The 24,868-nt window shown below is 48.4% G+C and overlaps 1 protein-coding gene and 1 non-coding gene across 5 annotated transcripts in view; both read right to left on the minus strand.

Annotated features, from left to right (window-relative positions):
- PRC1 (protein regulator of cytokinesis 1) overlaps positions 1-23,348 on the minus strand; it is a 26,210-nt gene extending 2,862 nt beyond the window's left edge. For 2 of the 4 annotated variants that reach the window (XM_059179965.1, XM_059179967.1), the window contains exons 1-13: positions 23,196-23,348; positions 14,365-14,497; positions 13,375-13,497; positions 10,262-10,495; positions 10,015-10,185; positions 9,375-9,524; positions 8,525-8,672; positions 7,611-7,747; positions 5,703-5,798; positions 3,638-3,784; positions 3,333-3,443; positions 761-871; positions 89-188 (exon numbers count right to left, since the gene is read on the minus strand). In XM_059179965.1, the coding sequence (XP_059035948.1) occupies positions 89-188; positions 761-871; positions 3,333-3,443; positions 3,638-3,784; positions 5,703-5,798; positions 7,611-7,747; positions 8,525-8,672; positions 9,375-9,524; positions 10,015-10,185; positions 10,262-10,495; positions 13,375-13,497; positions 14,365-14,497; positions 23,196-23,206 (1,672 nt within the window). In that variant the 5' untranslated portion in view covers positions 23,207-23,348. Of the gene's footprint in view, positions 1-11; positions 189-760; positions 872-3,332; positions 3,444-3,637; positions 3,785-5,702; positions 5,799-7,610; positions 7,748-8,524; positions 8,673-9,374; positions 9,525-10,014; positions 10,186-10,261; positions 10,496-13,374; positions 13,498-14,364; positions 14,498-23,195 lie in introns of all 4 variants that reach the window. The other 2 variants (XM_059179964.1, XM_059179963.1) reach the window with 1 other exon arrangement.
- Positions 12,259-12,364, minus strand: LOC131837421 (U6 spliceosomal RNA). The gene has a single exon (XR_009356032.1). It is a non-coding gene; the product is annotated as a U6 spliceosomal RNA (small nuclear RNA).
- Positions 23,349-24,868: the final 1,520 nt, after the last annotated feature.

Here is a 24,868-nt window from a genome sequence, read left to right on the forward strand (position 1 = left end):
AGGTGAATTACCGCAAACTCAGAATAGGTGCTGGCAACAGAATTAATGCTGAAGTTGCGCTGCAGGGGGGCCGAGGCGGGGTACCCACCGCTCAGGATGCTGCCGTTGAGCTCCAGGTTCTCCTTGTCGGCTCCATGCCTCCCAGCACGGGGGGTTTTTTTCCCCGAACAAGTGGAAGTGATGACCGGCTGCAGAGAAGAGAGAGATCCGGGCATCATGCTAAGGAAGGATATATACACACACACACACACACACGCACGCACGCACGCACACACACGTGCACGCACACACAAGTGGCCAAAGGCTAGTAACATCTCCATATTATTCATGTCTCTCCTTGTGGTTTTAAAAGCTGCAGGAATTCTTAATGATGTGCAGAGGACCTGTCTTAAGCCTGTCTGTGAAATACTTGAAAGACACACGTAGCACATCTCCACCTCTCTTTACGTGACCGTCCCCGACCGTCTCGCGATCCAGGGTGGCCGGACTGGAACCCACGCACAGGGACCTCGCTCAGCAGCAGCTGAAGCCCAAGGTATGAACCGAGCCCCCAGAATCCTATCCCAGTGACTCCCACGATCCTACTGGGGTTCAGAATGACCATTCCCTCTCTTGCATTCGACGGATAAGCTAGCTTACTCTCAGCATCTCAAGGGAAACTGAATCCAGGCATCTTAGACAGTGGCACAAGCCGGCGGGGCGTCCAGGTGAGCGGACTGGAGCCGTGTTGATGAAGCCCTTGTGCGCACAGCATACTGACCTTGCTGCCAGAAGGTGGAAGCCGAGACACGGGGGAACGGTAGACTGTCCCCCCAAAGACAGGCCGAATGCTGCTGTTGGCCGTGGCATTGGACATGGCGGTCGTGTTCAGCTGCGGAGAATGGGCGAAGAGAACACACCGAACACACTCAGTAGCCTGCCCGGCACCACAGAGGAAGGAACAGAGGAGAAAGTCCAAGATGGGTTTCCAAGGCTCAGAGTTTTGAGAGACCTGTGGTAAGTGTTCAAAGCTGATTTCTACCCAGATTGAACTATAGCATGGCATAGCCATTTTGCTTCTAAACCTATCAGATTAGGTATTCACACAAGAGGTTCGAAAGCAGAGCCATGCAGAGGTCTGTGTCCAAATGCAGCCACTTCACAGCAGCCCAAAACCCCACCAACAAGCCTAACGTCCACCCCCAGGCAAATAAGCGAATTGCGGTTGAGTCGTGCTGTGGATACTGGTCCCCGTTAAAAAGGACTGACCTGTTACCTGTGCCGCAACACGGATGAATCTCACCAAAGTTACGCTATATGAAAGAAGCCAGACCGGAAAGGCATACATACTATATAACCACATGCATATAGCGTGTTAGAAAATGGAAACTTGGGACGCCCGGGTAGCTCAGTGGGTTAAAGCCTCTGCTTTCGGCTCAGGTCATGATCCCAGGGTGCTGGGATCGAGCCCCACATCGGGCTCCCTGCTCAGTGGGGAGCCTGCTTCCCCCTCTCTCTACCTGCCTCTCTGCCTAGTTGTGATCTGTCAAATTAAAATAAAAATCTTAAAAAAAAGCAAACTAGTCAGTGGTGACAGCAAGGCTATGGCTGCCACGGGCTGTGGGGGCGCAAAGAGAACACGAAGGGGCAGGAGGAAACTTTGCATGCCATGGCTGTGTTCACGGGCTTGACTGTGGTGATGGTTTCATGGGGTATACGTATGTCAAAACTTAGGGAAGTATACACTTTATCTGCCAATTTGACTCAGTAAAATTAAAACAAAACAAACCCTCTAGGTGGGGGCACCTGGGTGGCTCAGTCAACTGAGCATCTGACTCCGATTATGGCTCAGGTCATGATCTTAAGGTCGTGGGACTGAGCTCTGGGCTGGGAGTAGATCCTGCTTGAGATTCTCTCCCTCTCCCCCTGCCCCTCCCCACCCTCCTCGAGCACGGGCATGCACTCTCTTTAAGATAATAAATCTTAAAAATGAAATCTTTAAAAACTATGTAACAATAGGGAGCTAGTTTAATAAATGATAGCATGGCAAGAGGACAGAAGGTGCAGCTAACAGTAAGCATGTATTTGAAGAATGATTGATGCTATGAAAAAAATCACAAGCAATAAACCCAGTAGGGTGAGGCAGAAATCCAAATTATATGTGATCTCTATTTTGTAAAAATACATTTTTTAAAAATATTTTATTTATTTGACAGAGAGCACAAGTTGGCAGAGAGAGAGGGGGAAGCAGGCTCCCCAGTGAGCAGAGCCCAACACGGGGCTCGATCCCAGGAAACTGAGATCATGACCTGAGCTGAAGGCAGAGGCTTAACCCACTGACTTAACCCACCCAGGTGCCTCATAAAAATACATTATTTAAAAGCCTTTTTGGGGGCGCCTGGGTGGCTCAGTGGTTTGGGCTGCTGCCTTTGGCTCGGGTCATGATCTCAGGGTCCTGGGATCGAGCCCCGCATCGGGCTCTCTGCTCCGCAGGAAGCCTGCTTCCCTCTTTCTCTCTGTCTCTCTGCCTGCCTCTCTGCCTACTTGGGATCTCTGTCTGTCAAATAAATAAATAAAATCTTTAAAAATAAATAAATAAATAAATAAATAAATAAAAGCCTTTTTGGGGTGCCTGGGTTGCTCAGTGGTTGAGCTGCTGCCTTCAGCCCATGATCCTGGGACGGAGCCCCACAACGGGCTCCTGGCTCAGAGCGAAGCCTCTTCTCCCTCTCCCACTCCCCTTGCTTGTGTTCCCTCTCTTGCTGTCTGTGTCAAATAAATAAAAACTCTTCATAAGCTTTTTTAAAATCAGGAAAAACACCATATATCCTCCTGGGAGTTTTTGCAGGGGATTTTTTCTTTTTTCTTACATGAGCTCCACCATCAACACGGGGCTTGAACTCCCGGCCTGGGATCAAGAGCCGCAGGTTCCACCGACAGAGCCAGCCGGGGGCCCCTGCAAGTGATTCTTAAACTATCATATGTTGTAAAATACGAGCCGAGAAGTAAAGCTCTACTTCATTTATCAAAGACAAGGTCACGTTCCTCCCTGACTTCTGCTCCAGCGATGGAAGAATACTGGATATTCCATTTACTAAACTTGTGGTTCGGGGCCCCCAAGTTTAACCCACCCCAGACCCCAACAACAGGCACACATCTGCACTGGCCAGGCCGTGACTGTCGTTATCAAGTTGCTACCGGGGTAAAGGTTGCCTTCCGTTCATACATTTAGAGGAACCTCACCCGGAAGGCCCAAGAAACTCTTCCCCCTCTGTGGGGCAGGAGGCAAGAGGTGGCCAAGAGCCATCGCCTCGAGAGCCCCATAAGGGCGGTTCGCAGAGCCCCGCGCTCACCTTGCGCACTTTGCCGGGTGTGTTGGGGGTGAGTCCCCGCCGCTTGCTGGGCGTGCGGGGAGCACTGCCGTACAGCATCTCGGTCTCTGTCTGCTTCTTGTTCTTGAGTTGCTGTGTGAAAATCAGAAGCAAAAGCCATAAATCTCAGGACGGGAAGAGGCCTGAGATGGGACAGAAGCAGTGCCCGAAGTGGAGTGTCCAGACCCCATACCCAGGGCTACCCCTCCAGCTGCCGCCACCCCCGCCTCCGGCAGAGACCCTGGGCTGCTCACACCCCTTCCCCGTCCCCCGCTGCGCTCGCTCACCCTTTCCTGCTTGGCTCGCTCCTTCTCCAGGCGGTGCGCCTCCCACTGCTCCGACACGTACTCCATGAACTTCTGCCCGTTTACCACAAACGCCTTTGAGTGCTCCCGTTCCCACGTTTCTATCCGTGCCTTCAACTCCTCTTCCAGCTGGAATCGTAGACAAGGACACGCTGATTACCACCAAGTTTTGGTGAAGCCCGCGTGGAATGATTCCCCCAAAGGAGGACCCCGCCCCAGAGCACCGGGAGCGGAACACCAAGCTGGACCCACGAGGGTACAGGACGGAGTGACCAAAGAGCACAGCCTAGGGATGGTTTATTCCTAACACACATGAAGGGGGAGAAGGCAAGAACCCAGAGTCTAACTAGGGTTTTGGTGCCTAAAGCTAGACGCAGCACAGGGAACACGAGCAACGCGAAATGGGCAGAGCGGGTCGAGAGCACCGCCCTTGGGGTTCGCAGCCGCTTCTACTTCTCAGTGGCTGTGGAAAGGCGGGCGAGTTACTGAAGCTCTCAGGGCGTCTCCTCATCTATAAAAATGGAAATGATCCTAACCTCCTAAGGAGGTGGTGACAACAAATGATTAATAAATGGAAAGCACTTTACAACAGTATCTGGCACTTAACGCAATAGTACTAACAATTACTTCTACTACTAAAATAGATAACGGGGGGCCTGGGTGGCTCTGCATTCAGCTCAGGTCATGGTCCTGGGGTCCTGGGATGGAGCCCCATGTCGGGCTCTCTGCTCAGCGGGGAGCCTGCTCCCCCCCCCCCCGCCCCGCTCTCTGCCTCTCTGCCTACTTATGATCTCTGTCAAATAATAAAATCTTTAAAAAATAGTACAAACTGGGCGCCTGGGTGGCTCAGTGGGTTAAGCCACTGCCTTCGGCTCAGGTCATGATCTCAGGGTCCTGGGATCGAGTCCCGCATCGGGCTCTCTGCTCAGTGGGGAGCCTGCTTCCTCCTCTCTCTCTCTGCCTGCCTCTTTGCCTACTTGTGATCTCCCTCTGTCAAATAAATAAATAAAATCTTTAAAAAAAAAAAAATAGTACAAACTATTTATACCAAAAATAAAAAAAGTTAGACAACAGTAGGGGCGCCTGTGTGGCTCAGTTGGGCATCAGCCTACGCCTTGGGTCATGCTCTGCGGTCCCGGAACTGGGCCCTGTGCTGGGGTCTCTGCTCAGCAAGAAGGCAGGTCTGCTTCCTGCCTTCCCCTGCCCCACTGCCCTGCACTCTAATACATGAATAAAATCTTAAAACAAAACAAAAAAACCACCAGTAAGGAAGCCCACAGCACTTTCTCAAAAGCTTGCCTTATGTTATAAGCCAAACTGCATATTCCCAAATTTATGTTTGAGTCCTAACTCCCAGTACCTCAGAATGTGGCTTTATTCAGACATACAGGTAATGGAGCTAAAGTGATGTCATTCGGACTGCTCCTAATCCAACATTCACTGGTGGCTTTGTTAAGAGAAAATGTGGACACAAATACAGAAAGGAGGCCAGGTGAAGGTTCAGGGAGAAGGCAAGTCATCCACAAGTCAAAGAGACAGGGCTCAGAAGAAACCAACCCTGGGGCGCCTGGGTGGCTCAGTGGGTTAAGCCTCTGCCTTCAGCTCAGGTCATGGTCTCAGGGTCCTGGGATCAAGCCCCACATCCGGCTTCCTGCTCAGTGGGGAGACTGCTTCCCTCCTCTCTCTCTGCCTGTCTACCTCTCTGCCTACTTGTGATCTCTGTCAAATAAATAAAATCTTTAAAAAAAAAAAAAAGAAGAAACCAGCCCTGCTGATATTTTGCTCTCAGACTTCTAGCCTCCAGATTGCGAACAAATTCTGTTGTTGAAGCCCCACAGTCGATGGTACTTTGCTGTGGCATCCTGAGACAGCTACGAAACCTTGATATTCAGATGCTTCCCCCAGGAAGGCTCAGCATATACCTGCCATCCTTGCCTAAGCCTTGGAAGAAAGGACAGTTCTGGGGCAAGACAATTCAAAGCAGAGGATTTACAAACAGTAAGGTGTTTTGTAGCCAAGCACCAAAAACTCTTTGTGGCGACGTTACCTTGGGGAGTGTTTTTTGAAGCTTGGCTCGTTGCTTTTCTTCTTTTAGAAGATTTCCTCCGCGGTTTGTAAATCGACTTGGATCTGAAGCTTTTCTCTGTGAAAAATACCTTTTAATTAGAGGAGGCCCTGCGACAATTAGACCAGAAACTGCTGCTAAGATCCCTCACTCTCATAAACTGATACAAACTAAGGAAACTCTCAGAGTTCTGCATTCCCAACCACTGTCCGCAGTGAGAGGCAGTGATGTCCTAAGACAGGTGAGTGGGCTGTGAGCACTTACAGGTATATGCACGATCACCCACTGGTGTGTAGGAAGACTACAGTTTCCTTTCTAATCTAAAAGTAAGATGGGGGCACCTGGATGGCTCGGTGGGTTAAGCCTTCAGCTCAGTTCATGATCACAGGGTCCTGGATTGACCCCCGTTCCCTCAGCCTCTCCTCTCCCCCTGGCTCGTGCTCTCTCCCCCGCTTCAAATAAATAAAATCTTTTTAAAAAATAAAAGATAGGCGTTAATATGTAATGTGCAATGTCACTGGCTCTCTTCCGTGGTTCAGATGTCAAAGACCACTTGTCACCTATAGGGAATGAGACATGTGGAGCGACAAGGGAGGGGTCTACACTCGGGAGGGCTTGGGGGTGGCGTCCCTCCTCGCCCACTCACTCCTAGCACACGAACGACGCAGCATAAATGTGCCCGGTTAAGAGGTTTACAATCTGTTTTTTTATTAAATTAACACTCACAAAATAGGCAAGTTAAACATGTTAAGTGTTAGGCTTCTTTTCTGTTTTTGTTATTGTATCATGTATACAGTATATCAGGGCAGTAATTTAACCATGTAATTTGTACATATAAATTAGATTTATACACTCAAAAATTGGAGATCATCAGAAAATTTTAGAAATAATTTGTCAATGTGGGGGCAAAGCTCCTAAAGAAACTGTTTGCCTTCCAGACCACTTGACTCATGACCGCCCGTAAACACTAGCTAAAGGGGGTGGTAATTCATTTCTTATTTTTCCTTAAATACTGGCATGTCAGTAAGCCTTACTTACCTGGCTCTTTACTGACATTTCCTACCCTTCCTTCTTGCTTCCAACCACAAGTTAAGGAGTAACTGAGGCCTGGGGCATCTGTTCTTAGTCAGCTCTGAGACCTCACACGGGGCTCTCCATTCAAGTCCTGTTTCCCTGCTGTAACCCTGAAGGGGTTGAGCTCAGATTCCCCAACAGCCCCTTTCAAGCTCTGAGAACGAGTCTCCGTGTGCCCTACACGTCTCGTCTGGCTCATCCAAGCCCCATGCCTGAGCTTGGAAACCTCTGAGGAAAGCTGTGAGAGCCAAGTCTGTCAGAAGAAAAGGAATTCAGACCATACACACGTGCCCCGGTACCCAGGGGCTGTCTTCTGAGAAGACAGCAACCGCTGGAATGGTAGCGAACAGTAACTGCCGCCCCACATCCGTGCCCCCCTTCCTTGGTTCAGAGAACCAGAATCTGTCTGCAGCAGCGGCTCCCCCCGGCCTCTCCAGCCCCGGGTGTGGCCGGCAAGCAGAGCAGCAGTGCCTGACGTGCAGCAGGGGGAGTTCCAGCGCTACCTTGAACCTGAGGTCCGGTCCACCCATTAGTGGTGGGGAAGCCGGGGACACAGACCACTGTGGAACAGCTGTGCCTGCCCTGCATGTTCTAGCCTGGACTTCTTTTTGCAGGAATTCGACCTCACTGAGGGCAGGAATTCCGTTCTCTGTTCCCGCATGTGAGCTGGGCACGGCTGGGTCAGCAGCAACTCAGGACTTCGTGCTGAAGCCCGGGGGTCAGACCCCTGGCCAAGAGCGGAGCGGAGGCAGACCCTGCACATGGCGGGCGGGAACGCTCGACCGCACTCTAGGGGAACAGAAGCTCGGGCCGTACCTCAAAGTCCAAGAAAAGTCTCCAGCTTTCTTCCCACTTCTGGACGCCTTCGAAGAGTTCCTTGTGAAGCTCATAGTAGTTTCTTAAGCGCACGATCTCAGCATCGTGCAGCTGGAGCAGATTTTCCGTGTAGTCCTCTGCAAGACCCAGGCCCCGCAGTTTTTAAAAATGCCTCGTGTGGAGCAGCCCCACGTACTAACCCCCATCCACTTCCTCCTAAAATGAAACCAGATTTTCTTCCTTATAGTAAAAGTGACACGTGAATAAGTGCACGCTGTGGACGACAGAGCCAGCTCTGTCACACGCTCAGTCTACGGGGAGCAGGGAGTAAGGGGCTAGGCTATGGGTCACAATGACGAAGATTCTCAAAGCTGCGTCACCTCTTGCCCTGTTCTTGGTTGCCCTCACCATCTTCCTTTCCATCCTGCTCACAGAAAATGTCTAAAAACCTAGTACAATCTCATCTTTATGCTCAGTTCAGTTCAGGCTAGAGCTCCGCCGAGCTCTCAGGGATGACTCCATGGGCTCAAACGTGGGCTCTGCGGTTTACGTGCCCTGCGCCTCCGGGTTAAGTTGCTGAACATTTACAGGCCCTCGCGTCCTCATCTCCTGAGGTGAGGATTAAGTGAGGCGGTGGCGTCAGGAGTCTGACAGTGCACCTGGCACGGGGTGAGCGTGAGCTCCTGATAGACCTGAGCCTCACGACGACAGGCTACGGTGACTTACTACTTCTACTACTTCGGAAATCAAGGCCCCCTTGTCTCCTAACGGCATCTGCAAATGTTAATTACACAGGAATGGCAGTTAACGCTACGTGGCTTGAAAAGGCAGCAGAGGAAATCTGTGCTGGTGAATGTCTGCCCTCGTAAAAGACAAGTGAGGACGTCACAGGAAACCGCCGCCGGTGTACGAACCTGCGTAGTAAGGGGCAAAAGCCTGTCTCTGCTCCTGACTGTAGAAACACTGGTCCCAGTACTGAGCCAGCTCCACTCGAATTGCCTCAATCACTTTCTTCATGTTTTGCATCTTCAGTTCCTCCAGCCGATCCACTTCCAGCTGCAGCTGTGACAGAGAGACTCGGTAAAGGTGCTTGCCATCATGTACTTTCATGCAGGAATACAGACGTGCAAAGGTCCCCCTAACCCCCCACGCCCCCGCTAAAATAAAATTACAACACTAAGCCACAGGGGTCAGTCAACGCTTTGAGAGAGAGAACCCACACATACAATAGCAGACAGGGAGAGAATCCCAAGCAGGCTCCAAGCTGGATGGGGGGCTTGATCCCACAACCCTGAGATCGTGACCTGACCCAAAATCAACAGCTGAACACCTGACCAACTGAGCCACCTAGGTGCATCAACACTTTTTATAACTCTTATCACGGGAGCCAGAAACCTAAGAAAAGTGCACAGAGGACAGAAGATAAGCAGGCTACAGCCACCTCTGTCTAATGCTTGCCTTAAAACCAGGCTCGTAGAGCACCTGGGTGGCTCAGATGGTTAAGTGTCAGCCTTCAGCTCAGGTCATGATCCCGGGGATCCCCTGGGATCGAGCCCTGCATCAGGCTCTCTGCTCGGTAGGGAGCCTGCTTCTCCTTCTCCCCCCCCCCCCAACTCATGTTCTTGCACACTCTGCACACAGGCTCGCTCGCTCTCTCTCAAATCTTTAAAACAAAAAACAGGCTCACTCGAGGCAGACGGTGTTGAAGACGATATACTTGACACTGGTAGAGACTGCTGACCCAGTGCCCATTGGATTTCTTACCGCTTTCCTGACCTTGGCCTTTGACCCAGTCATAACCGTGGCCACAGCTTCTCTCTCTTCTGCAGGTATCTGCAACCTGTCCCAGAGCTCTCGGATCTGAGCTCGCAGACCCTCACACACTGCTTCATTTTGTGATTTTCGCATTTCCAGCTGTAGCAAGGAGAGCCAATGGTTATGGCAAAGACAGCAGCACAAAGAAGGCCAGCCCTGTGGCTTCCTGCAAAGAAATGTTTGGACCCACACGGAGAAGCAGCACTTTTACTAGATTGTGAAGAAGTGTGGTTTCATGACTTTTGGACACAAACTGTATGGCTGCCATTATGGTAGGATCTCAAACCCCAAGAATTAGAATTCAGATTTTTAATTTAAAAAATTAAATACGAAGCTAATTCACATGACTAACAGTATTTCATCCAAAATTTCAATTTCATTCTTAGAGCCACAAATAAGTGTTTTGTTAAAAAAAGAAAAAAAAAAAAAAAAAGACAAGCCCCCTTCAAGGTTATACATCATTCACTGTCTCTACCCTCCCTCATTCTTTTAACTTACACAGACTTATTTAAGACTGAAGGGAAAAAACTGCCATTTTTTCGAATCTCTGGACACTAGAGAACCAGGCCGTAATGTGAGCGGTTATTACCTGCTGAAGCAGCTTCTGTAGTGTCGCAATATTCTCCAGAGACAAACAAAAGGCATCTTCATCTTCACACACCACATCCCTTTCAAAGCTCGTATCTGGGGTGTGATCTAATTCCTCCATACACAGGACGATCTGTCTCTTTATGTTGACGAACTCCTCACGTCTAGATGCCTACGAAATAAAATGATTACAAGTACCTAGGGGAAAGTCCAACTGACTTTCAGGAAGTGTGAACGCCAGCACTTACCTTTGTTTCCCTCAGCGTGGCCACGTGTTGTCTGAACTGGCTCAGCTCTTCTAAGCTGGGAACCGAGGAGCTGTCAACGTCATAGTGGGGCATGCAGAGAATTTCACACAGCTCTTGATCTTGTTCTTGAAGTAGTTTCAGCTCCTGTTTTCGCTCCTTTTTCTGTTTTCGCATCAGTTCCACCTGAGTGCGCAAATCCTTTTCTAGCTGCAAGATGGTCGTCTCTCCTTCTTCCTGCAGGAGACAGTGTACCATTGTGAGAAGGTTCCATGTGGATCTCTTCAAATGATGAGAAGGACAATGGGAGAGGGCTAGGGTGAGAGGCTTTTTTTTTTTTTTTTTTAAGATTTATTTATTTGAGACAGAACGAGTGAGAGAGAGCATGTGCACAGGTGAAGGGCAGAGGGAGAAGCAGACTCCCCACTGAGCAGGGAGACTGACGTGGGACTCAATCCCAGGACTCTGGGATCATCACCTGAGCCAAAGGCAGACGCTTGACCAACTGAGCCACCCAGATACCCCCTTGGATGACAGACTTTTAGTTAAACTTACAAATAAGTCAACTCATGGCCAGCAATATATGGCACCAAGAGGGCTCCCTAAGAAAGGTCTTGAATAAGGAAAGGTACCAGGACACTTTTGTAAGAGGTGAAAAGTGGTTGGAAAGCTTACGTTGAGTTAGCTATTGAAGACTATATCTAGTTCAAGACGTGATGCTCATCCTAATAATCCTAAGAACAGCACCTAGCCGATAAAAATCAATGGTCTTTACTCTACTCCAACATATTAAGAGGGAAAAAAAAGTGGCAGGTATAGGACTTAAAAATTTACACGATTTTACTCAACAATGGTGAACAAAGACTATCATGTAATCTGAGGAAGATCTATCACTGTGTATCTAACTTCTTACCTAATTTCACACTGAAAATTAAAAAAAAAAAACCAAAAAAAAAAAAACCACTAAAGAAACTATTTGTTGGGGCACCTGGGTGGCTCAGTGGGTTAAAGCCTTTGCCTTCAGCTCAGGTCATGGTCCCAGGGTCCTAGGATCAAGTCCCACATCGGGCTCTCTGCTCAGTGGGGAGCCTGCTTCCTCCTCTCTCTCTCTGCCTGTCTCTCTGCCTACTTGTGATCTCTGTCTGTCAAATAAATAAATAAAATCTTTTTTTTTTTTTAAGATTTTATTTATTTGTAAGAGACAGAGGGAGAGAGAGCAAGCGAGCACAGGCAGACAAAGAGGCAGGCAGAGGCAGAGGGAGAAGCAGGCTCCCCGCCAAGCAAGGAGCCCGATGTGGGACTCGATCCCAGGACCCTGGGATCATGACCCGAGCCGAAGGCAGCTGCTTAACCAACTGAGCCACCCAGGCGTCCCAATAAATAAAATCTTTAAAAAAACCACAAAAACTATTTGTCTAAAATCAATGATACAGGGATGCCTGGGTGGCTCAGTCATTAAGCATCTACCTTTGGCTCAGGTCGTGATCCCAGGGTCTTGGGATCAAGCCCTGCATTTGGCTCCCTGTTTAGCAGGAAGCCTGGTTCTCCCTCTCCCACTCCCCCTCCTTGTATTCCCTCTCTCGCTGTCCCTCTGTCAAATAAACAAATAAAATCTTTAAAAATAAATAAATATTAAATAAATAAATAAATAAATAAATAAAATCAACGATATATATGCCATTTCTGTAGATTCCAGGAAATTCCACTAGTGTCATGGTCTGTCTAATTGCTCTTGGCTACCAGGTATGAATTATCCTTAACCCTTTATTTTTTAATTTTTTATTTCTTATAAACATATATTTTTCTGCCCCTGGGGTACAGGTATGTGAATCGCCAGATTTACACACTTCACAGCACTCACCATAGCACATACCCTCCCCAATATCCATAACCCCACCCCCTTTTCCCAACCCCCCTCCCCTCAGCAACCCTCAGTTTGTTTCGTGAGATTAAGAGTTACTTATGGTTTGTCTCCCTCCCAATCCCATCTTGTTTCATTTAAAAATACGGAACGCTTCACGGATTTGCGTGTCACCCTTGCGTGGGGCCACGCTAATGTCCTCTGTATCGTTCCACTTTTAGTATGTGTGCTGCCGAAGCGAGCACTATCCTTAACCCTTTAGAGGCGGTCTCCCGGGGATGTCTGGGGGGTTAAATCAGTTAAGTATCTGCCTTCGGCTCAGGTCATGATCCAGGGTCCTGGGATGGAGCCCCACATCGGGAATCCCTGCTCAGCGGGGAGTCTGCTGCTCTGTCTTCCTCTGCCCCAGCCCCCTTGTGTTTTCTCTCTCAAATAAATAAAATCTTTTGAAAGAAAGGAAGGGAAAAGAAAAGGAAGAAACTCCCTCCTAGACACCCACGTACTTCTTGCTGTAACAGAGAGAGGGACCCCGGAATCTCACGGCACCATGCGCTGCCCCTGCACTCACAGCCATTCCAACCACCTCCCCAAGCTCCACGCTGGTTTTCATTTTTATGATCCCAACACTATTTCTACTGGTTCTCCCCAGGGACACCTTTTGGACCCCTATCCTGTTACTCATTTCATCCTTGCTGGGCTCCTCCTTCAAGCCCTGCCCCGTGGTAGGCCGCCCGACAGCGAGCTCTCAGCCTGGCCCGCAGCAAACCCTGCAGGCCCTCGGCCTGACTCTGCCGCCGGGCCCTTGAGACCTCTCTCCGCCAGCCGCGTTCTGGCTGGTCCGCGGCACACAGCTGCGGGGTATGAGCAACACCACAAAGGCAGGTCTTTTGGTAACTTTCCCTTGTATCACTAGATCACTAGTCACTTTTGCTTCCTGGGTAGTGCTTTTCATTTGCTTTCAGAGAAAGAATAGCATCATTCCATCCATACCTACCTTTAAAAAAAAAAAAGGAAGTCCTACGCCCTACAATGATAGCAAGAGGAAGCTGGTTTGGACGGAAGGATGGTAGCACTTACCAGCTCTTCCACCTCGCAACAGGGCAACTCTTTACATAAGTGGAAGTTGCTGGAACAAACTGACTAGGTGGTAAATTCCCCCCACTTTCTATGACCAAGATTCTATAAGGAAATCTTCCACTGGAGCCCCAAGTCAGAGCAGACCCAGCAGGAGCCCCCAAAGGCCCCCGCCATGTACCTGGAATGGCTCGACATGTAACTCGCTGCACAGTGTATTCAGCTCTTTTTGACAGATGGAAATGCTTTTGATGAGCCTTTCCTTCAGGCTTTCCTCTTCGGCAATCATCATATCCAGGAGGTCCTACAAGAGAGCGAGAAGTCCCATAAAAGGTTGGGGTCAGTGGGAAAAAAACCCAAACCAATAACAACAAAACCTTCATAATTACAAATTCTTTTTTTTTTTAAAGGTTTTTATTTATTTATTTGACAGAGATCACAAGTAGTGAGAGAGGCAGGCAGAGAGAGAGGGAGAGGGAAGCAGGCTCCCCGCTGAGCAGAGAGCCCGATGTGGGGCTCGATCCCAGGACCCTGGGATCATGACCTGGGCCGAAGGCAGAGGCTTTAACCCACTGAGCCACCCAGGCGTCCCATAATTACAAATTCTTTTTTTTTTTTTTTAAAGATTTTATTTATTTATTTGACAGAGAGAGAGATCACAAATAGGCAGAGAGACAGACAGAGAGAGAGATGAGGAGAAGCAGGCTCCCTGCTGAGCAGAGAGCCCCATTCAGGACTTGATCCCAGGCCCCTGGGATCATGACCTGAGCCGAAGGTAGAGGCTTAACCCACTGAGCCACCCAGGCGCCCCCATAATTACAAATTCTTAAAGAAAGTACTTAAATAGGGGCGCCTGGGTGGCTCAGTGGGTTAAGCCGCTGCTCAGGTCATGATCCCAGGGTCCTGGAGTCAAGTCCTGCATCCGGTTCTCTGCTCATCGGGGAGCCTGCTTCTCTCTCTCTCTCTCTCTCTCTCTGCCTGTCAAATAAATAAATAAATAAATAAAATCTTAAAAAAAAAAAAAAAAAAAAGAAAGAAAAAATAGGACTTAAATAGAAACAAAACCAGGAAAAGCCTGTGACTTCCAGTGTCACTTCCCCAGTTCTCGCAAAGGGACACCAGTCTCCACACTGCTGTCCCACTGCAAACAGACCAGTACAACTCAGCTCACCTTGATGTGCTTCTTCACAACCTCAGTTCGTTGTAACCGCTGGTCCTCTGGAATCCCGATCAACTCCCAGATTTCCCGCAGGTGATTCAGAGCTTTCTGGAGACATACTATCGACTCCTCCGCCAGCACCTCACTGAAAAGCAAGAGAAGCCAGTAACATGAGCCACTGCCTCCAGACTAAAAGCAGTTATTTACAAAAACTGAACAGACTAGTTTCTCAGTGGCTTCAGGCTAAAACAAATCAAAAACCCATATTCAGCTTTAACCTCTCTTCTCCAAAACACAACACTGGCAAAGCCAAATTCAGTATCGCCTTACACTAGGGAAATTCAATTCCTTCTTCTTGAATTGAAGAAATTCAGTTCTTCTTCTTCTTTTTTTTTTTTTAACATTAAAAAAAAATGCTCATCCCAATAATCCTAAGAACATCACCTAACCAATGAAAACCAACAGTCCTCGCTCTACACCCAGCGTGCAACCCAACATAGGGCTTGAATCCATGACCCCCAGATCAACACCCGACCTGAGATCGAGAGTCAGATGCTTAACCAAATGCACCACCCAGGTGCCCCAGAAATTCAGTCCTCTCAGTAACAGCCAGAATCAGGACTTTCATCAACAATTCTACCTATGGCAGGACAACACAGAATTATAAAGAAAAACAGGGGCACCTGGATGGCTTAGTTGGCAAAACATAGGAGTCTTGAACTCAGGACTGTGAGTTGGAACCCCACGCTGGGTGTAGAGACTACTTAAAAAAGGAAAGATAAACCAGACAAAATGAACTCCGGCCAAACACAAGAGCCTGCTCTAGGAAAAGCTCTTGTGAAACGGCAACTCACTACAGTCTGGTTGTCCTGAAGTTACCGCCACTGACTTTGAGAATGGCTCAGATTACACAAGACAAACATCAAGTGTTGGCGAGGATACAGAAAGACCAGGCCTTTCATACATTACCAGCCCGGAATGGAAGCCAGGACACCACTGTGGAACCTGCCGCAGCACCTGCTGAAGCTGAGCCTCGCAGGTGTATTTCCACACGCGGGGCTGGCAGATGAGCATAGGGAGGGTCAGAGCAGCGCTAGTCCTAGGGGCGTGAGAGTAGAAACAACCCGATGTCCACCAAAGAGTAAACAGTCCATTCCTACCACGGAATAACAGCAATGAACAGATATGATCATAATGTAGCAATGAACCACAATGCTGAGTCTCAGAAACATCACTTGGACTACGCTAAATGAAAAGAAGTCAAACGCCAAAACGCTACATCCTACACGATTTCATTTGTGAAATTCTAGAAAAACTTAGTGAAAGAAAGTCTGGGATCAGAGCAGGAGGTCCACTGCCAAAAGGCACAAGGAAACTTTTTTACAGTGATGGAATGGTCCTAGATCTTTCGATGATCACCTAACTGTATACAACAACCAAAATTCAAAACTGTTCAAGTAAAATGAGTTAATTTTACTGTATGCAAATTATACCTCAAATCTTAAAAAACAAAACAACAACAACAACAACAACAACAAAACAGGCAGTATGAGACCCCTAGGTGGCTCAGTCGGTTGGGTGTGTGACATTTGATTTCAGGGAGGGTCATGATGTCAGGGTTGTGAGATCAAGCCCCGCCTCAGGCTCAGAGTCTGCTTGAGATTCTCTCTCCTGCTCCCCCCTCCCACTCCTGCATGAGTGCACGCTCTCTCGCTCTCTTTCCCCCAAAATAAATAAATAAATAAATCTTTAAACGGCGGGGGGTAAAACAAAAATAATGTTAAAAAAAAAAAAAAGAAAAGTTAGGGAAGAAAAGGAAAATTGGTTTGAAAGAAACAAGCAAGTCAAGCAAGCATTTATCACCATGTGATTCCAATTATACAAAATTGAAACACAGGCAAAAACCAAGGTATGCTTTCAGCGGTCAGGACGGTGGTCAGTGGTTGCCATTGTCCTGGGCGGTGGTGACTGGGCAGGGATACAAGGAGCACTGGTTACATAGGTGTGTACTGACATTGTGAAAATTGATGGAGTTGGCCCTTGCATTTATGCACATTTCTGTATGTTATTCTTGAATTCCAAAAAGTTTATTTTAAAAAATGCATTATCTGATGCAAACTTAACTGGGCACCTTCTAATTTGTCTTTAAAAAGTTTACTTTTTTGGGGCGCCTGGGTGGCTCAGTGGGTTAAGCCGCTGCCTTCGGCTCAGGTCATGGTCTCAGGGTCCCCACATCGGGCTGTCTGCTCAGCGGGGAGCCTGCTTCCTCCTCTCTCTCTGCCTGCCTCTCTGCCTACTTGTGATCTCTTTCTGTCAAATAAATAAATTTAAAAATCTTAAAAAAAAAAAAAGGTTTTTTTTTAAAGATTTTATTTATTTATCAGAGAGAGAGAGGGGGAGAGAGCGAGCACAGCCAGACAGAATGGCAGGCAGAGGCAGAGGGAGAAGCAGGCTCCCTGCCGAGCAAGGAGCCCAATGTGGGACTCGATCCCAGGATGCCGGGATCATGACCTGAGCCGAAGGCAGCTGCTTAACCAACTGAGCCACCCAGACGTCCCTAAAAAGTTTACTTTAAAAATGCTAACCAGAGACGCCTGGGTGGCTCAGTTGGTTAAGCGGCTGCCTTCAGCTCAGGTCAAGATCCCAGCAGCCTGGGATCGAGTCCCACATCGGGCTCCTTGCTCGGCAGGGAGCCTGCTTCTCCCTCTGCCTCTGCCTGCCACTCTGCCTGCCTGTGCTCGCTCGCTCACTTGCTCTCCCTCTCTCTGACAAATAAATAAATAAAATCTTTTAAAAAATAAATAAGCTAACCAGGGGCGCCTGGGTGGCTCACTGGGTTAAGCCTCTGCCTTTGGCTCAGGTCATGATCTCAGGGTCCTGGGATCAAGCCCTACATTGGCATCTCTGCTCAGAAGGGAGTGTGCTCCCCTGCCCCCACCTCTCTCTGCCCACTTGTGATCTCTGTCAAATAAATAAATAAAATCTTAAAAAGAAAAAAAAAATGGCTAACCATTAGTCTGCTTCACATAACACTTAAAAAGCAGAAATTGAGATGCGATTGGGAGGGAGACAAACCATTAAGTGACTCTTAATCTCACAAAACAAACTGAGGGTTGCTGGGGGGAGGGGAAGAAGGGGGTGGGGTTATGGACATTGGGGAGGGTATGTGCTATGGTGAGTGCTATGAAGTGTGTAAACCTGGCAATTCACAGACCTGTACCCCTGGGGATAAAAATATATTATGTGTTTATAAAAAATAAAAATTAAAAAATAAAAAGCAGAAATTGGGGGCGCTTGGGTGGCTCAGTGGGTTAAAGCCTCTGCCTTCGGCTCAGGTCGTGATCTCGGGGTCCTGGGATCGAGCCCCACATCTGGCTCTCTGCTCAGCAGGGAGCCTGCTTCCACCTCTCTCTCCTTCTGCCTGCCTCTCTGCCTAATTGTGATCTCTGTCTGTCAAATAAATAAATAAAATAAAAACCAAAACAATAAAAACAAAAAGGTTGCCTCTCCTACTTAAAGAAATCTTTGGCACAAACACCAGTAGCCTACACCAGATGGCCAATATCAATACCCAGATAGCGAATAATGTTTCAAAGAATTTATTGTACTTCATTCATTTTAGAAATGGGAACAGGTAACTAAGGCATTTGTTTAATCTCAATCAACTAATATTAATTATTCTACTCTCAACTGAAGTTTAACTTCGGAGTCTCCCCAGGCACTCCAATTTTAAGACAAAGGAATGCATAAGTCAAAATTCTAATCTTTGCATTTTATTAAAAATAACCTATAGTGGGTACCTTGGGTGGCTCTGTCGGTTAAGCATCTGCCTTCAGCTCAGGTCGCGATCTCAGGGTGTTAGGATCAAGTCCCACATGGAGCTCTGTGCTCGGCAGGGAGTTGCTTCTTCCTCTCCCTCTCTGCTCTCCCTCACTCTCTCTCTCAAATAAATAAATAAAATCTTAAAAACAAAAACAAAACCTACAAGACTTCATCTGTGGTCAGTATCCTCCAGTCTGAATGCAAAAGCCCAGTGTTGAGCCCAACCAGACTGGGCCACTGCTCTAAGGGGCACGACTCCAGACTCCAGGCAGTGCTCTGCAGTCTCTTCCAGGCTGGTCCACCCCATCCTAGCCAATCGCACAGTTCGCGCAGCTAGGATCTCTAGAAAACAAAATCCAATCAGGCCTTTGCGGGACTTCTCCCTTCAAAGTTTCCCATCGCCCTCAGCAAACAGTTCAACCACTTTCAAAGGAAAGGCTTTCAAAACCTCTCAAGTTTTGTCTCATTTAAAAAATACATTGTATTTATTTGAGACAGAGACAGAGAGCCTGCACAAGCGTGGGGAGTGCAGGCAGAGGGAGACGGAGAAGCAGACACCAAACTGCCCCACCGAGCAGGGAGCAGGATGTGGGACTCAATACCCGGCCCCAGGGATCATGACCTGAGCCAAAGGCAGACACTCAACCAACTGAGCCACCCAGGTGCCCCAAGGTTTGTCTCTTAATCTCTCTCACAGCATTTCCCGGACATGCTCCTCCCTCAGCCGTGTGCAGGTCTCAGCTGTTGAAACCACCATGCTTCTGTACATTACCTCCACTTGCCATCACCTTCTTTGAACAGCTGTGGATTCCTCACAGTCATCCCCCATCCCCACCGGCCCCATCCACTCTGTAGACCACAGACTCAAGACCAAGGACTGCCAGATCTTATCCGTGTTCATTTTTCCAGACCATAATGCACAGCAATTGTTCAATAAACGGAAAATGAATGGCCTTGAGTCCCTACCAAAGGCTCATTATGCCTCTAACATCCAGCTACCTTCAGTTTATAAGCTCTCACATACAGGCAGATTTCAAAGCTCTGCTGCCTAGCTCCGTAAAACATTCAGAAGGTAAAGTGATCACTCTTTTGAAGCATAAAATTCTAGCACATGGGAAATGAATCGGAATAGACATTTCTCCAAAGAAAGTCTATCATGGCCAATAAGCATGTGAAAACACACTGACCACTAGCGAAATGCAAATGAAAACTAGAGAGATACACTTCACAGGTACCAAGATGGCTATAAGAAAAAAGACAGTTACCAAAAAAAAAAAAAAAAAAAAAGGCAATAACAAGTGTTGGCAAGGATATGGGGAAATTGGAAGCCCCCATATACTGCTGGCGGAAATGTATAATGGTGCAGCCTCCTTGGAAAAGTCTAGCAGTGGGGCACCTAGGTGGCTCCGTGGGTTAAAGCCTCTGCCTTCGGCTCAGGTCATGATCCCACCTGGGATGGAGTCCTGCATCTGGCTCTCTGCTCAGCAGGGAGCCTGCTTCCTTTCCTCTCTCTCTCTGCCTGCCTCTCTGCCTACTTGTGATCTCTGCCTGTTAAATAAATAAATAAAATCTTTAAAAAAAAAAAAAAAGTCTAGCAGTTTCTCAGTTGAACAGTTACCATATAATCCAGAAATTCCATTCCATAGGTACTGACCCAAGAGACATGAAAACATGTCCATGCAGGGCGCCTGGGTGGCTCAGTGGGTTAAGCCGCTGCCTTCGGCTCAGGTCATGATCTCAGGGTCCTGGGATCGAGTCCCACATCGGGCTCTCTGCTCAGCGGGGAGCCTGCTTCCTCCTCTCTCTCTCTCTCTGCCTGCTTGTGATCTCTCTCTCTGTCGAATAAATAAATAAAATCTTTAAAAAAAAAAAAAAAAAAAAAAACATGTCCATGCAAAACTCATATACATTTTTTTTTAAAGATTTATTTGACAGACAGAGAGATAGCCAGAGAGGGAACACAAGCAGGGGAGTGGGAGAGGGAGAAGCAGGATTCCCACTGAGCAGGGAAGCCCAATGCGGGGTTTGATCCCAGGACCCTGGGATCATCTGCCCTGAGCCAAAGGCAGATGCTTAAGGAGAGACACCCAGGCGCCCCTCATACAAATGTTTATAGTAGCATTTTTATCATAGCCAAAAGATAGAGACAACGCAAAACGGCCATTAATGAATAAACAGGTAAATGGGATACACCTATCTGGTGGAAAGTTACCTGGCAGTAAACCTGGGAAACATTAGGCCACGGTAAAGAAGCCAGTCACAAATGACAATGTGTCGTAGGGTTCTATTTATATGAAATATCTAGAACAGGCAAAGGTAAAGAGGCAGAAGTACGTTAGTAGCTCTATGGGGCTGGTGTGTATGGAGGGAGGAAGGTGGAAAAGAGCCTGACCTCTAATGGGTATATGCCCGCTTTTCAACGGGATGAGGAAATGTTCTAAAACTGACTGTGGTGATAACTGTAGGACTCCGTGAATGCACTAAAACCCATCACACTGTATGCTACACGAAAGGTAAGAAATCACTTTAAAGACCATCTGAGATCTTTTCCAGTCCAGTGACCTAGTTTCAAGAGATTGGGAAGACTGGATCTTTTCACAACCGTTTGTGTCCTTGGGAGGTATCCTTCTAAGTACCCTCAGCTTTCCAGTGATGTGTTAGGAGAATAAAAATCTCAAAACTTGTACTTTTAGGGAAATTACCTGAATCTGTTTACAGGCGGTGTCTAATTGAACCAAGAGAATTATTATTCCCAGTGAATGCACTGAGGCATCTTATGATCATACTTTTTTGAAACATAAGTTATTCACTCAAAAATACTACTTGAATATTTATCATACACATGGCACATTCTAAGTGTTGGAACTCAGCACTGAACAAAAGTGATATCCCTGCCCTCTTGGGGTTTACATTCTAATAGTAAAAGAAAAGCAAATGTAAGCAAATCTTATATTAAATGGTAGCAAGTCCTCCCTGAGGTGATCTTTGAGCAAAGAGAGAGGTAAGGAATCCAGTCATGGCCCATGTTGGGAAAGAAAGATCGAGGTACAGGGAACAGCGAGTGCCAATGCCTGAGATGGGATGGTCCCTGGTAGGTGCCCAAGAGAGCAAGGACTCTGGTACGACTGGTGCAGAGTACAGCAAGACGCCAGGGGCCTTTGTAAAACGCAGAGGCTTTTACTCTAAAATATGAAATCACCAGAGGATTTTGGCTCCTGTGTTGACAAGAAGCTTCAGGAGAAAAAGGCAGAAGCAGGTAGACCAGTTAAGAGGCCAGGGGAGCACAGCAAGAGATAACGGTGGTGACCTGGACCAGGGCAGTGGCCCAGAGCTGGGGAGGAGTGAGACTGTGGCTGTCTTTTGAAAATTAAGGCTAATGTCAGAAATGAGAGAAAGAGGGGATACAAGAATTAGTATGAATCTTGTGAAGGGTGGAATATTTTTCTAATTCTTTGAAAACAGTACTCAAGTGAGAAGGGTCTCTAGATTTGTAATTCCAAACGCCCGTTTTCCCAACAGGCCCAGTAAGATTTGTTAAAGTAATCGAATCCATTTTTTTTCTTTTTTTAACTTTTTCATTATAACAATTGTGTGCATACTGCTTTTAGTTAGTGGCCCCTCTGGCTCCTGGAGGCTAGCAGTGTGTTAGCTGTACAGACATTTGTTTTGGTTTTAATTGGCTCTGAGATCTACAAATCTCATGTCATTTAGTTCTGTAAAAGTAATTTGGCTAAATTAGTAAACATAGCTGTCTTTCAATTAAGTCAAAAACCAAAAAACACTGCAGATTATGTGCCAGATTTTTAAAAAATGACAGCTTTACTGAAGTTTTTTTTTTTCCTTTCTTTTTTCCCCAAGATTTTATTTATTTATTTGACAGAGAGAGAGAGATCACAAGTAGGCAGAGAGGCAGGGAGAGAGAAAGGGGGAAGCAGGCTCTCCACTGAGCAGAGAGCCCAGATGTGGGGATCCATCCCCGGACCCTGGGATCATGACCCAAGCCGAAGGCAGAGGCCCAACCCACTGAGTCACCCAGGCGTCCCAACTGCAGTTATTTTAAAACCCTGGCTGTTTTTTCAAATGGTGCCATGATTTGTACTCCCTTCCCATTCTCCGGGAGGCAAGCACTTGAAAAGGAACGACGGGAATTAGTAATTATGGAAGGACGAACTTTCTACAGCGACAGAGCAATCAGTCTGACCAATAACCACAAATAATGAATCATCACAGTGCCTCGCCCACCTCTTTCAGAAAGTAACGTTAACGTTTTTATCGCTCTTAACACAGGAGCCCTATGCCCTGGTATCATCCCTATTTTAGCACAAAGCTGACACCTCTCCCTTTTGCAGCTGACATTCCCAGAGCAAAAGAAAGGTGGTTAATAAGCAAACCTGCCCCTCAATGCCAGTAAGTGCTGTGCAGGGAAAACCGAGGGGAGGGGACAAAGGAGAGAAGAGACAAGTGACAATCGGTGTGCGGACGAGTCTGGCCCCTACTTTAAGTCGGCGGCGCCCCCTCCCCAGCAGGGCCAAGGGAATCGTGAAAAACACCGGAGAGGAATTCCTTCATGGCGCTCCTGAACTTGCAAGGAACCCGGCTCCCGACCGCGTCAGCTAAAACGTTAGCGCCGCAGCCCGGCCCCGCGGGAGACACGGAGAAACGGAAACACCTGACGACCGTAAAGAGAAGCGCGAAACCCGACCGCAGAAGACGCAGGACTTCGAACAGGCCGTGGGTGCCAAGAAGCAGCACCTGAGGCGAGCGGGCGGGGCTCGCGGACACCCGGCGCGTCCAGGCTTCTGGAGCCTCGGGAGCCCGCGGCCGCCGGGGCCGGTGCGCAGCACGCCTTGCCGCCCCCGCCCCGAGCACCAGCTCAGCGCTCCCAGCCCTGCCGGCCGCGCCCGGGCCTCACTCGGCGCGGCCTGCCGTGACACCCGCGCTCCGGGGGCGTCCCGGGGACCCCGCACCCGGGACGGGGGTCGCTCCCTCCCGCAGCCCCTCGACCCTTCCGCAGCCTGCACCTTCTCCTCATGGCGGACGCTCCAAGCAGCCGGCCGTCGAGGCCCCAGACCTCCTCCACGCGGGGCTGAGCGCAGCAAACTCCCGCAAAGACCGCTGTGTTCTTCCTGGCCGGCGCTCCGCGAGCCGTTAGGTCACCGCGGAATTTCAAACTGAACCCGAAGGCGGAGCAGCCCCGCGATTGGCGCTCTGACCCGTCGCTCCTCGCGAAGCCCCGCCTCCTGGGACGTGAGCCGCGAGCGCGCACTGCGTCCAGGCGCGTCGGAGCTCGGAGCCGGGGCGCGCGGGGGAGGGGGCCGCGCGCTGGGCGTGGGAAACGCTAGCCTGCCGACTGGCGGTGGGGTCGCTGTCTGCGCTTGCGCGGGGAGCCGACGGAGCCTGGGGGGACGTCCCTCCCTGCCGCCCCGCCCCGTCACTGTTTGGATTCGAAGCTCTGGGCGCCGCCCGGAGACCGCGGGAAAGGGGTGAGAACCGCAGCCCTTCGGAAGGGCCGGAGCGGGCTCAGGGGGAAAGCCTTCCCTTTAACCCGCTGCCCTCGCGCAGGCAGATGGCGAGCCCGGCACCTTTCTAGACAGCGATCCCATTTAATCTGCACGACAGCCCCGTTTGGTATTAACGGCATTTTACGCAGGAGAGAACCACTCTTAAAGGTTTGAGGGGCTTGCCCAGGTCACATGACTGGCACACAAATGCCTATCACCTGGGCATGGTTCTTTCAAATTACAGGGGTTTGTAGTTGTATAAAAACTTTAAAACTCAAAATCGACATCAAAGCACTTTTGTATCCTTTTTTCGCTGAACATACACTACATCCCCAAATGCTTATGTATAGCCTTGTTTTCCATTGATTCACAGTTGGATGATATTGTGGCTCGAGGTGATCTCATCTGTTTTGATACAAACGGATATTTAGATTTTAAATTTTACAAATAAATGTCTTCATGAATAAATCTACATCTTGCACTATTTTCTTACACTTGATCCCTAGAAGAGTAGCTACTGAATGCTCTCCCTCCAGAAGGACTGAATTAATTTGCGCTTCCCACTAAGGAAGCCTTACCAGAAGCACACCCACCTCTCACCCTCAACTGCTCTTTTAAATCTCTGCTAATTTCATAGGCAGAAAGTGTCACTCCCTTCTTTGATTTGCGCTTGCTGGCTTATAGCTGAAATTACACATTTCCCCTGAGTGTATTGGCCATCTATGACTTCTGTGACTCCTTTTCATTTGCCTCCTCCATGAAGGAAAAGTAAAGGATGCTTGTTTGCTTCACCTGCAGGACCATGTTTCTCCCACTTTCAGAAAGACTTAACTGGAGCTTTTGACATCCTTTAACAATGTCAGCAGCACGTCAGACATTCACGCTGCTGATGGACAGAAATGCAGAACACTTTTGAAATTTACTTGCACTTTGTTGATTGACTTAAAAGTTATTCAGAAAGCTTCAAAACCTTGTGATCTTCAGGCATGTTCCCACGGCCAGCATCATAAGCACCCTAAGACCATTTTGCTATCATGTCTGTTGCACTGTTGTTCTGAAGCCAATGAAGTCACAGAGATACCCACTCAGAGCATATACTCGACATGTAAAACACTGTGCAGAGTGTAAGTAGGACCCTGTTACAGGACTGGACGGCATTGTTCTAGAACTTAAGTGCAGTGTGTTGCCACGGT

This window comes from Mustela lutreola, chromosome 7 (assembly GCF_030435805.1).
Source record: "Mustela lutreola isolate mMusLut2 chromosome 7, mMusLut2.pri, whole genome shotgun sequence".
Lineage (NCBI taxonomy): Eukaryota > Metazoa > Chordata > Mammalia > Carnivora > Mustelidae > Mustela > Mustela lutreola.